At 40.0% G+C, this 13,533-nt stretch overlaps 1 protein-coding gene across 1 annotated transcript; it reads left to right on the top strand.

Moving 5' to 3' along the window:
• Positions 1-2,645: 2,645 nt before the first annotated feature.
• On the top strand, positions 2,646-12,733 carry MKS1 (MKS transition zone complex subunit 1). The gene is made up of 18 exons (XM_053456881.1): positions 2,646-2,762; positions 2,848-2,963; positions 4,230-4,297; positions 5,079-5,231; positions 5,921-6,018; positions 6,115-6,243; positions 6,485-6,589; positions 7,131-7,239; positions 7,410-7,466; positions 7,707-7,749; positions 7,830-7,892; positions 8,137-8,207; positions 8,670-8,739; positions 9,064-9,168; positions 9,428-9,561; positions 9,658-9,740; positions 10,578-10,675; positions 12,580-12,733. The coding sequence occupies exons 1-18, from the start codon at positions 2,686-2,688 to the stop codon at positions 12,681-12,683; spliced, it is 1,683 nt and encodes a 560-aa protein (XP_053312856.1). The 5' UTR covers positions 2,646-2,685; the 3' UTR covers positions 12,684-12,733.
• Positions 12,734-13,533: the final 800 nt, after the last annotated feature.

The following is a 13,533-nucleotide window of genomic DNA, read 5'->3' as shown; positions in this document are numbered from 1 at the left end:
AGAGAGATCCAATCAGGGATACATACAAAGGCCATGTGATCCAAATATAAACATCAATGTGCTCTCACTGTCAACCAATCACAAGTAGGATTACCTTAATCAGATACCCAGAACTTCACCAATAAAGCAACACATCTAGATGGTTGCCATGACAGCTAGAGGATTGTGTAACACTCATCCATTATTGTGCCAAAGGTAAGATCACATGATCAGTCAGAAGCCAATCATATCTTCTGCTTATTCTACCTGTTTCCATATCAACTGACTAATCATATTATCTGTAGCACAACCAATCACATCTGGCTCTGGATCGGCCTCTGGGGAAACAAGAATTCACAGAAGAAAAACACAGCCGTTCAGCAAGTAGCATTTTCTTCTTATATAAACACTCGGTAACGCTGATACATCTGTTTATTTATCGCATCATAGAGTGCTGTCGATATTCACATTGAGTTAAATAAAAGCTCATGGTAACCGTATCCCAGGACTAGCAATCCATACGTGATTGGGGGAACCGATTACTTATACATCCCCTTATACATCCCCCCTAGGCAGCAGCCATCAACACGTGAAATGTATGTGTCCTGGAAAAGACTAGGTATGAGACACATGTACCTGCCTACAGGAAAAAGAAAGGGACAGGCGTGCTAAAGAAATTCACTTTCATTATGATTCGGGTTCATATACGGGATCTTGGCTGTTTTTTTATTTATTGTATTTTAGTATAAAACTAAAATATTTCTTCCTTCTAAATCACGATGTATGAGCCGCCTTGTGCTCAGAGAATAGTGGGGTTGAGAAGCTACAGTTGGGGTAATGAGTCCCCCCCCGCCTCCAAAATGAGATAGTGATGCAGATAATTTACAACTTTGGAAATATGTCATTGGATTTATCCTTATTGAGATGAGAAACCTTCTGATGTTTCATGTTTCCAAAAATGCAACCAAAATGATCTGCAGAGAGTCCCTTTATAGTTCATGTCAGAGACAAAAGTAACGTATCCTTATGATCACTGCCCGACTATTGCACTTTTCTGATGACACTTCAAACTGTAGGATTCTAAAGCCTTTCTGTTACATCCCAAGCTGGTTGCTAGCCACCTCCTGAAACCAGACGTTTCCCCCAATTTAAATCTTTAAGGGGTGCAGCCTATAATCAGGGCTGAGATATTCTCCCTACCTTCTCCACTGATTAATTCCCTGTAAGCTCCACTTCCTCTCTTGCATCTTCTTGTTCACCTGTCTTCTTTCTTTCGCCCACCTCTCCCTGGTATTAACTCAGTGAACCGGGCCTCCTGGGTTCTTCTGCGAAAGGACGGAGCCTCCAGACACAACCTCTCCCCAACCGTTGGAAAAGCTGTCCATGTGGCGCGTGCTGTACTTCTCTCTACAATACTACCGTCTGCATTATTCTGGCTTCTTGGAGAACTTCTGCAAAATGGTGCAGCCACATCACGTGCCACGAAGACATCCTTTCCTGTTTCTCCAACAAGGGAGAAAAGTGTGTCTGGGGCTTCTGTCCTGGTTCAAGAAGCTGATACCAAGGAGAAGCGGACGAAGAAAGAAGACAGAACAAGAAGAGGCAAGAGAAGAAACAAGGCTGCAGAAAAAGAGACAGGAACATGGAAGCATTTGGCGGAGAAGGTAGGGAGACATTGAGAGTGAGCATGAGCGAGAAAATACTGTTTTATCATCCTACTGCGTATTTATTTTTAAATACATTTTTGATAAAACAGCTACAAACTATAGGGGTGTGGCCTATAATCAGGGCAATATGGTATTGCGTACCTCACAACAGCTCAAGTGGCCAAAAAGGGGCTACTGCTTTAGTGGATGTGGCCAGAGGCAGGGCTTTATTAAAATGTTACCTGCCCTTGTGACCCATTGATGGCCATTTCTAAGGAAGATTGTGCCTTTTACTTATTTAATTAAATCTAAAAACACGTTTCTGTTGTTTATAAACACATTATTGTAGCTTTTTGGGCCGTAGAACACTGCGATACCCACACATACAGCAAACATTCTGAACTACAAAAAGATGAACATCAGGGGAGGAAAGGGGGACACGTAGGTGTATTCACCAACATTTCCTTCTTGAATCCGGGGATAAAGGGGGCGGGGCCACGCAGTGACCCTGCAACATTGAGCTCTAGGCTACCCGGTACAGATACTGGGTAGTTTGGAGCTGATTTACAAGCACATAGGCCGTGTGTGTCTTAGACATACACAGTTAAAACGTAATGCCCTGTGCACAGTGTAATGCATTGAGCATAGGCAGTGGTTTTATGACTGGACAGACCCGAATTTGGCTGGACAGGACCCAACAAAACGGGACTGTCTCGTAAAATTCGGGACTGTTGGCAGGTATGACTGAGGAGGTACGTTATTGGCGGTTACGTGATGTGCACCGATTGTTCTTTTAATAGGCGTTCGGTTGACCGGTAATTGGGAATCCTAGAACTTCGATGGCGATAATTATCGGCATCCGTTACTTTAATCAACCCTATCGGACCTGAACGAATGCACCGCACGAGCCAGAAGAGGGCGATGCGGCAATGCCTTTGGAAGCGCAGGTCCGAATCCCAGCGCGTCTCGGACGGTAGAACGTACGCCTTACGTATGACGTTTTCGACCAATCAGACTGCACGCTCTGGTTGCCTAGGTGTAGGGGACGCTCGGCCTCGCGATGGCGGAAGATTGGAACCTGGATACAGGGGAGGCGGTGTACCGATCCAGGGACCCTATAAAGAATTTGAGGATACGGTGAGGGATGAAGTTACAGCGGCGGGGTGTAAGGCAGGGAGTTTGGGGCATCTTTTGGTAATTTAGCTTATCTGTGCTTCCATAGGGTAACCCTGCAGCGGGTGACGCCGGTAAGTGCCCTGGTGCAAAAAGTGCAAGAAGAAGAAGAAGGTATCGGCGGAGACCTGCCCCTCCGGAGCCTGAGTACTAATCCTGCGGCTAGTGAGTGCACTGTGTCTACTGGAGATCAATAATGAGAGGACGCTTGTAATGCTGATTCTATGGGTCATCTGCCTGGCTCTGTCTAGTATAGACGTGTTGTTATATACATTGGTCTAAATCCCCCCCCCCCCCGTTTTTACACACAGCCCAGTCTATGAAGTATTATAGGCGCTGATTATAATCTAATCACTGATTTACAGGTGCTGGTGTGGTCCAAACCTCTTTAGATTTCCTAACACACAATATGGTTTATTAATCATAAAACTTAACGTAGCTGCATTCATTGTGTGTCATGAGCTCACTTGGCCTAATACAAGGGTGATGTCATGAGAGGAGGGCTTCTAGAGTTCACCAGAACTCCTTTATGACTTACTGTGTATTGAATAAATCTGTCTGTATGTTCTAACCGTAAAGATAACTTTACACATTTTAGAGGTTTAAATGAGAGCGCTTGGTTTGCCCCTGGTGTTTGAAACTACGGTAGCCCGAAGGTTAGCACTTTGCCAGAAAAAGCAGTGCAGGCGTTGCTATCCCCTTTAAATAGATATTCTCACCGTACTAGTGTTTAAAACTTTTTTTTATCGAAACAATTAGTTTTCCCTACATATTTACTACAGCAGAAAATGGATTTCTAAATTAAATTGTGTAATTAAAAGTTATTTAGCCTTTAACTGCACTCCCCAAATGAAAGTGGACCCCTTTTGGGCATTTGAAATGTTGGAAGGTATTGGTGAGTAGAAGAGAGAGAAGTCCACAACAGGAATTTGGAAAAACCGCAGATCAACAAACTGTATAGGGGTCAACTAACTGCAACTGTGATCGTGGCAGTTTCCCATTAATAACACAGAAATGCCTATTGAAGGTGGGATAAACTGACTTCACTATTTCTCGTAGAAATAGCAGGGAATGTCCTCTAAATATCAAACCACCGCCTATAATTGCATTCTTCAGGTCTGTAAATAATGTTTATGGGAACAATACGAAACCCCAGTTTTATTCAGCGGCATAAAAACATTACTTTATTCCATACAATATTGGATTGCGAGAGAAAAATATTTATTTGTGAGGTAATTAATCTTTAAAAGTGATGACCAATAGAAAATCTCGTACGAGTTTAGTATAAAAGCCACCTTATACAAGTTTAATTAGTTTGGGATCTTCTAGATCAATTGCATGATGTCAAGGGAGCTTATATCAGAGACGTGAATCCTTGATTTTGAAAGGATTTATAAGATGAATGTCCAGTTTACATTGTTTTTTTTTCAGGTGGACATCGACCTGGCGATGATGAAGAAGTTGCTGTTGTTTCCTGGCAGGAGAAGCTCTTTAGCCAGGTGCCTTTTTAATAGTTCAACTCCATTAACAGGTGGTATGAGCCACGCATGCAAGATGGATAACATGCCTCAGTCTGTGTTTGGCTGTATGCGATAAAGCGATGGTCTGGTGTGAGTGATGTATTTAGGATTTTCCTGCCCCGGGACTGAGAAATGGTTAACATGCACTTCTTCAAAATCACTTTTTTTTTTTGTAACCTCCCTTCATATCCAGCCTTTAAAGATTATTCACATTTCATCTACCTCTTCCTTGCTCCATTTCCCACCATATCCATGACTCTGTGCCTAGTCATCACTCCTGTTGTACAGATCTTTATTGGTTCCTTTTTTCTATAAGCAGTTCATTCCATCATTCATTCATTCATTCATTCATTCATTCATTCATTCTATGGCTGCCTGCTGACGTTGGTCATTCAGCAGATGTGGGTATCCACTGGTGTACGGTGAAGACTCGTGTGCCCCAGACAGGCTAGACTTTTGGTGAAAAGAGCTGGGTCCAAGACAAACTATGTAATGTTTTCCCTGTTGGAATATGATGGTGCTATATAAAACAATAATCAATAATAATATCTGCTGCCTTCTGCTACTATGATTTAACCACGAAATGTTAAAGTTTTTCATCCCTTTTCCCTATCATTGTAATATATATCTGGCTCATGAACAGTTCTAGGTCTCTTTATTTACCCTCTTGGACTTTTTTTTGCAATATTTTGTTCTATTTTATGTCTTCCCGACGTTCTTGGTCCTGTGTAACACCTGTAATATCTTCCTGTGATTTCAGTTTGAATATGAACTGTATAAAAGTAAGGCTGCCTGTCAGAGTCCTCTGGATATGCAATATCATCAAGATGTGCTATCTCTAGGCAGCAGCAAGCGGAAGAACAGACGTATATTCACCTACACGGACCACGACCGATACACCAACCTAGAGGAGGTGATTTCACCATAAAGTCCAGCATTTTTTCTGAATATATTCAAAGACTGAAACTCTGATCCTCAACAGTTCAAACAGCCTCTAGCTTCCTTCAGCTTCTGTCCTTTATCTGTAACCGTTTTTCATTTCCGTGTCTTTGCTTAATTACCAGTAGTCTCTTGTGCTGCCCATACTTCTTAAACTGAACCCCACAACCTTCAAAATCTCTCACTCCTTCTGAAACTGCAAGAAAAAGCCCCCTTTGAAATAAGCTTATTACTTGTTTAGCTAGTATTCCCTACCCTCCATCATCATCTTCACAAACTGTCTCTTCCTCGTCCGCCATGGATGTGTTCCACCTGCCACCCACAGCCTATATGGTTCTTCTGAGCAGGGCCATCTTTATTATGCGTAATAGACTTTATTTGCCTTTCAGTAAGTATGTTTTGTGTAAAGAACTATATGAATGACTGCTATATAAATATTGTTATCATTAATGTTTCTTACACTGAGCAAATAAAGTATTTATAAATCAAAGTTATTCTTAAATCTTTATGTTGACCCTAGCCTCTATTAAACATGTTGCACTTGTATAATCTCTATATCTGGATATACAGTATGCATGTATTTTTTTTGTCTTATCCATCTAGATGTTTGGATTCAGAAGGCTTTGGTCCACCGTTAGTATGTTAACGTCTGTCTCGTTTCAGCATATTCAGTCAGTGACTACTTCTCATCAAGAGGCTCCAACGTTTCTTGTGGAACGAATGGCAAATGTCCGACGGAGGCGGCAGGATAAGAAACAATTGTATGAGGCAACCCTGAGTACTGTGCCGCACAAAACGCTATTCTCACACATTGTTAAAAATCACTTTCTAACCTCGTTTTTTTGGCTGTTTTCCAGGGATGGAGTGGGACTGAGGAATCGTCTTGTCACATGGAAGCCATCAGAGGAGTTTATTAGGAATAATCATATTATTAACACTCCTGTGCAGACCATGTACATCATGGCAGATCTATCTCCAAGTGGAACGTGAGTAACTCGCCTTGTTGGCTTATGTACTACACACTTTGTGTTTCTCGTCTTTTCCATGTCTCTACTTAACCGCTTATTCACTGATCCTGAAGACTTCTTCTCAGCATCACAAACCTTGATGACTTTTACTTCTGAGAATGGTTTATTCCTGTTAGGACATTTAATCATGCTTGCGTAGTGTGTCTTTCTGCTTGCTGCTATGTCAAGGGAATAATCCTATGTATTTTTCTTCTTCCAGGCTTGGGTGCAAGGAGAATGAACATGTTCTGTGTACTATACGTGTAGATGGTAATGGTGTCATCACACTGAAACCTGACATCACTGGCCTAAAAGGACCCTACAGGTAAACAGTATATCAAAGATGAGTATCAAGGCTGTATTTGTGTTTTGCAAGACCCTTAATGGGCTTTCATGGCTCATCTGAGTGCACCAATGACTTGTGGAAATGAAAAAGGGCAAGTTACTGGTTCAGATAAAATCACCATAGATATAATCATTGATGCCCTAAATGTCAACATTCTGCAGTAGTTCATCATGCTCCTGTTTGGGCAGAAGATCACTTCAGTTTATGATCACTGATTGTTGAACAAATATATAAATGTAAACATATAATGCATAAATCTAATTCTATTTGTTAGCCAGAACAGCCCAGTAAAAATTAAAGGTATTAAGAATGCAAAAAGTGTTTATGAATCATGAGCCAACCCTTGATCTAGCTGACAAGGGATAATGGATGGCATCCATAACCACGTGGCCCAATTGGCTTTTATACAGTTACGAACCCAACACTGTTTCAAAAATGAACAAAATCCTTTTTATTCCTGTAAAAGTATTCATATTCGCCACGTAACTGCCGGTAAAGCATGCTGTTCTCATCTTTGTAGGCTGGAGGTTGAGGGCCACAAGCGAGAACTATGGAGATACACATTGCAGCACGTGTCTGAGTCTGTCCAGAAGGATGAACAAGAGCGAGAACAGAACCTATACAAGGATGTAAGGGGACTGTAAAAGGGTAGTAATCAAGGGGGATAGGGAAAAGTATGTGAAATGTGTTTTTATGGTTAATGTCCAGTACTACATTACCTGATAGTTTACTGGTGCCTACCTAGTAGCTGATATCCAGCCAAACCGCTGACTATGGTGTCTGAATTACTTTTCTCCAGTTGTACAGCCGACACAAGGATTACCTGAACAGCCTGGTGGGCTCTGACTTTGAGATGGTAAGATTTCAGATGTTGTGAGTTTTTGTATAGTTATTTAACTATCCGTCTACCTATAATATAGAAGGAATCATGCCTGATATTTACCTTTTTGTGTTTTATTTTAAGGGTATTTGAAAATATGTATTGCTGCTTCAAGTGTACACCTTTTTTGCTATGTTAGCATAGACACAATGCTATAAAAACTAACATTTTACATGCTACAGTGTTTTTTTTTAAAATGTTTTGCTTTGTTTGTAGCCTCCAGCTGGTACTCTACGTCTCTACGTTAATGGGGAGATTGGTAAGTGAATAACATTTCCCTGTTTCAGACCGATATGCTTTACCAGTTGCGCTTTATAGACTTTTGTTTTTTGCCCTTAGTATCTGCGCAGGAGTATGACTATGATAATCTCTATGTCCACTTCTTTATGGAGCTACCTAAATGTAAGTAGCCAATGAATTATGTATATTCTTCATTATTATGTACCTTTGTATGCCCAATATACATGTTGTATCGGGCCCATGTTCTTGTACTCCCTCCAAAATAAACCAGAATACTAGATATGAAATGGCCTATCCAACTGGAACAGACTACTTATCAAACATTGCACCCAAACGTCTTATGTATTTAACGAGCCTGATGTATTTTATTATACTGTGTGGGTTTTTCAAATTATTTTATTTTTAGATTGGTCCAGTCCAGGTTTCCAGGAGCTTTCAGGAGTGACCCAAAGCTGCAAAACCAAAGCATGTGGAAGGGTAAGATTTTTTTCTTAATATCTGAAGCCGAGTAAATAAGGTTTTCTGTTACCAGCATTTAACCTGACCGATCTGCTAGATATAAAACATTTGATATGTTTTTGTTTCTTATATGGATTTGTAGTGTTTTCCATTACTTATGATCTACATGTCATTCTTTTATATAATATGGAATATATAATAATAATAATATATGAAAGGTAACAGACTCTAGATATATTATATATATTCCAGCGAACAAAAACCCATACATTATGTTGCTTTGACATGTGTATATATAAAGTCAGCGTCCTGCTTAGGAAAAAAAGAAGTGAACTCTACAGTACAAATTAGCTTTTTTTTTCCAATTAGATTTTCACACCGTACTAGCTTCGATATTAAGTCTATTCAGCTGGATTTTAGGAACAAAGTATTAATTATTATTACATTCTTATTTTATTCTCATGAATTGATTATTTACAGGAGAACGTTGCATACTTTTCCTATCCCTTCAGCTTTGAAGTCTTCTTGTCTGAAGAGGTAGCATCAGAGGGTGAGTAGACTGGGGATATCTCTTCTCGAGGTGGCCCAAGATTTGTTTTCAGGGTGCAGCAAGAAAACGATGTTCCAGGTGAACGTTGCTCTTTCGCCTATGCAATAGCCTGCTAACATACTCAAAGTAGCCAGCGCCACCGGATATCTGCCCAGGCATTTCATTGTAGGTTCTAGAATACATTGAAGTGAGGCTAAGATGCTTGGTTGCCAAAGAGATAAGCATATTGAATGCATGTGATGCTAGTGTGGTGTTTGTTAAGGTGACACTGAACACAAAAACAACGATGGCTCTATGACAGTTGAGTGACATTTGGTATTTCAGATATCCCACAGTTGCCGGTTCTGTACTTTGAGGTCCTGTCTCTGGATTTTTGGCAGAGGTACAGAGTGGAAGGGTACGGGTCAGTTGTCTTGCCGGATACACCAGGTAATTACAAAATTAAAAAGCAGCGTGCAATGACATTTAAAACACTTTGAATTATGTGCCGAGTGTCTTGATACGCATATTAAGATTGTTTTGGGTGCTTAGGGACAGAAACAAGCTATAACTCATGCTCTTTTGTGTATCTTCATCCTAAAAAGCGGGTAAAAATAATCCGTAGCGGCTGATGATAGTCACACATATCGCTCCAATGAGCTGGTTGGTAATATAAGCTTAGAATTGTGATAATTCTCCTTCTGTTCAGGAATGCACACTTGCACCGCTCGGACGTGGCGGCCCGTGGAGATTGGAACAGTGTCTGAGCTTCGGAGATTTTTCATAGGAGGATCGCCAGAACTCGAGGACATGACCTACATCAGGATCCCAGGAACATTCCAGGTAACAAAGGATTTGGTTTTAAATTTAAAATATTAAATTTGTATTGTATTGACATACATTAGTTTGAAACAAGGTGTATACTCTCTCTGCCCAAAGGGGGATCGCCTCAGTCGCATCGGCTTCAGGACAGAGACAACGGGGACAGTGACGTTTAGATTTCATTGTATACATCAGTCACGGTATGATCACACAGTGGGCCACCAGTCTTCATGCATGTATCCATACTGGCTCTCTTACAACATGTTATTGAATGTCTGTGAGCTTCATACTTAACTTGTATACAGCTTTATATTGTTTGCATAATATTTGTTGAAATTTTTTAAGATGCAAGTGAACCACAAGAAGCTGCTATAAGTCCCCCCTAGCATTCCCATTGTTATGGTCCTCGAGCATGAATACAATTCAATAAAAATCAGACCTTCATATGTTGGTACATTTGATGTTAAGCATTACCATAGACGTGGGTTAGTACTGTGGTATCAGCACGTAGAAACTGACTGTAGCGTGTGATGAGAACAACCTGAAAAAGCCAGAACAAAATGTTCCCAACACAAGGTGGTGGATTTCCACAAGTGGCAAATGTCATGAGCGCCAGATTCAAAGAGTTAATTTGTGTGCCAAGAAGCCCTGGCCCCTCAGGAGCTATGGGAGCATAATTACAATATAATATTAACATTTTATACATAATAGGTTTAAAAAAAAATAAATATATATATATATATATATATATATAATATACATTTAGTATAATTGCATTTTTAAAGGACATATTTAGTGTTTGCTATAATATTTTCATGGTTCAAGATTAAACATAAATATATGGCTGACTACTATTAAGTCGTAAGAGGTGTGCGTTAAGTTCATTGCCAAGTATATTGCATAGACATTTGATTTGTATTTGGGCTCCCTCAGCCTTAAATAGCGTTAAATAAGTAATTAAATATTCCGCATATTATTTATTTGCTCCTCTTGTTTATTTCTTGGGCATTATCTTATGTCTGTGTGTTGATTTGCAGATCCTTCCTTGACAGCAGCTCCCTGAGGAAAAGAATGCAAAGTGTCTTGGATCGTTTGGGAAGCTCCAGCCAGCAAAGTACCATTCTCAATGTCCTCGGTATGTGAACCCCTGTACAACACCTATCCATTTAGTAATTTATGATACCAAGACCACGAGGAGTGGCGCTTCACCTTTCTCATGGCAGCCATGTGGTTTAATGTATTTAGCAGCGTTGACTATGAATCGGAGGTCTGCTGGTGCAGTGGAGGAATGAATTTTATGTTTTGCATGCCAATAGAAAAACATGTTGAATTTATCTTAAACTCCAATGCAGGGCCCTTGGAGATGACTGCTGCCGCCAGTACAGGTGACTGGGTCCCAGTTGGATTCCCATTGTCTCTGTCTGAAGTATGTGTGTGTGTGTGAATGGCATCATTCATTACATTCAATTTGCCAAGTGGTGACACCTTGTGGCCATTTTGCATTACTGCGCAATAGTCCATGTGGGGTAGTGACATAGTGACAGTATGGACTGCTTTACAGATCACACAGTATTTGGTTTGTAGGGTTAAATCTTCCAGGTAATGTAGGAAATTGGTACCACGTATATCATGCAACCTTCATTTCCAAAGGCACCACACTGCCGGTCTTATGCTTACCTGGTGCTGTGTGTAATAACATGCGATCCTATGGCATTTCAGAACCTTCCTAGCAGTAACGGTAATTCTATGGAGAGCGGCATTTGTTAGCAACTCATGGTTTATTGGCGAGTTTCTACAAGGGTGAACTGAAAATCAGAGGACCCTTTGAAGGGATCCAGGCTTGGCAGACATTTGCAGGGTATTTGAATCTGAGGAGTTGATCTTTTTGTGTGCTTGTGGTTACGTTCAGCTGAGCTGTGGCTATACAGTCCAGTGATTAAGGTACAAAAGTCGGGGCTAAGTGAGCAGACACTTCTCGCTTTACATTAGGGATAGACACGTCTAGTGAGCTGCCCCTGTAAGAAACACTTGGATGGCTCTGTATAATGCATGGTTAAAAAAGATTGAGCATTATTGACCTTTGACTAAACCCCTACATGTCCTCAGTCACACTTAACTAACGCTCTGCAGAGAGATCCTGTTCTTCAACAAAAATCTAAACGCAAACGATGAGATTATCCTCTCGTATTATTCTTCACACTTAAAAAGCTCACTACTGGTTTCAGCCCAGAAGTCCTATGCTGATTAGCGGTATGACCATGTTTTATAATTAATATTGTGTTAATTTGATTTGATTGTTTTTAAATGGAATCCAAAAATAAGATCAGACTATTTCCCAATTAGTCTCTGTGTATCGTATTATCTCTGAATACTACTATTCACTGGGCTACCCTTTGGTTTTAAAGGTACAGTTTACTGTCCCAGACACCCCTGTAAGGAAGGGATACATATTAAAATACTCTGAGTACTTTTAATAACGGAGTGTCCCTTTTAATTATAGCTAGGCTTGATTTTAGCAGATAGACTATTACACTTTAATAAAATAACTGATAATTTATAAATAAACTTAAAAATACTTAAATAGCGGCAGACATTGAATTATCAAGTCTACATCTACATCATTATCAACTCTGTCTGCCAAAAGCCTCTTGTTAGCAGGGGTTTATTTTAATGTATGTGGTTTGTGTGTTTTTAGATCTCGTTTATTGTTGCTGCATATGCTGTTGCTATATATTGAGGAATTGTAACTGTTTTTGGCTTTTTTTTAACATAAAAATGTGCTCAATGGCACTACAGATAGCAAGGTGGTATTGAGCGAAGGACCCATTTGATTCAGATATACACGATTTCACGATTAAATAGATTCTGCATATTGGTTTTGATACGTCATTCTATGATTGGATATAATGATTTTCTAATGATACCTAACACTGTATGTAGTATGCCATGTTTGATACTAGAAATAGAAGTTCTGTTCACCGTTACCTGCAGTATTTAAACATGTTAATACAATAGTGATTGACTGTCTTATAATTACAGATGCCTTCCAGAGAGCACAGACGCGCATGCGCCTGGCTAGGGCTGGACTTCCTCAGGATATTCTGAACACCTCCAGGGCATCACAGCATCAGTCCCAAGCTTGAAGACACTCGGACAATTACTATGATGCACGGGAGAGAAAGACACAGCCGCTTCATATAGAGTGATACTCTGTGGCTATTATGACATCTGATTGATTGTTTCTAGAATGAGTGTGGAAAGCATAGACCTCCTTAGAGCACCAGACCAGCAGCACTTGTCTTGGCTACATTAAAAGTGGTGGTCATACGGCTAAGGGCGTGAGGCTGCACTCAGGGACTATACACGCCTGTTCTGAGGTTTATTCTTAGAAATAAAGCCATTCACTATATGTGCACTATATTATAATACTCCAAACGTATATCCTAGCCAGGACGGCCACATCAGCTGTTTTCCATAGGACATGTATACGTTTTACATTATGTGGGATGTATAAACTCAAAGATGGGAATCAAAAACCTACTTATACATCCTACGGACTGCAGGCTGCCAATTTACAAATGCTGATCAGCAAATGGCAAATGCGGACCCCCTTTCCAAACCCCTTCCATAACTTACCTGCACTTTTTTTTGTTAAACATTTCCCATTTTGTTATTACTTTTATAGGTTGATAATTAAAAATGAAATTTGTAGTGAAATGCATAATATGTCTTTTCATAAATCTTGTACTCAACATGTTTAATAAAAGAGGGATATTTTCCAATCTGATGGCTGATTCAGTAGTTGATTTAAATTGAAAATCAAATGACTAAGTTATGATTTTATGACAAAATTGAATTGCATTTTTTTTTTTTTTTAAGGATACAATAAATACTGGAATTATAAAGACTTAGTAAAGATGGCTGCACACCCCAAAACCTTTGCCATGAACCTATTACTGGCTACCAATAGTTCAGAAGCTCTATTGTTACCCA

Source organism: Spea bombifrons, chromosome 2 (genome assembly GCF_027358695.1).
Source record: "Spea bombifrons isolate aSpeBom1 chromosome 2, aSpeBom1.2.pri, whole genome shotgun sequence".
In the NCBI taxonomy this organism is placed as follows: Eukaryota; Metazoa; Chordata; class Amphibia; order Anura; family Pelobatidae; genus Spea; species Spea bombifrons.
The sequence above is the reverse complement of the archived record's forward strand: the minus strand, read 5'-3'. Positions and strand labels throughout refer to the sequence as shown.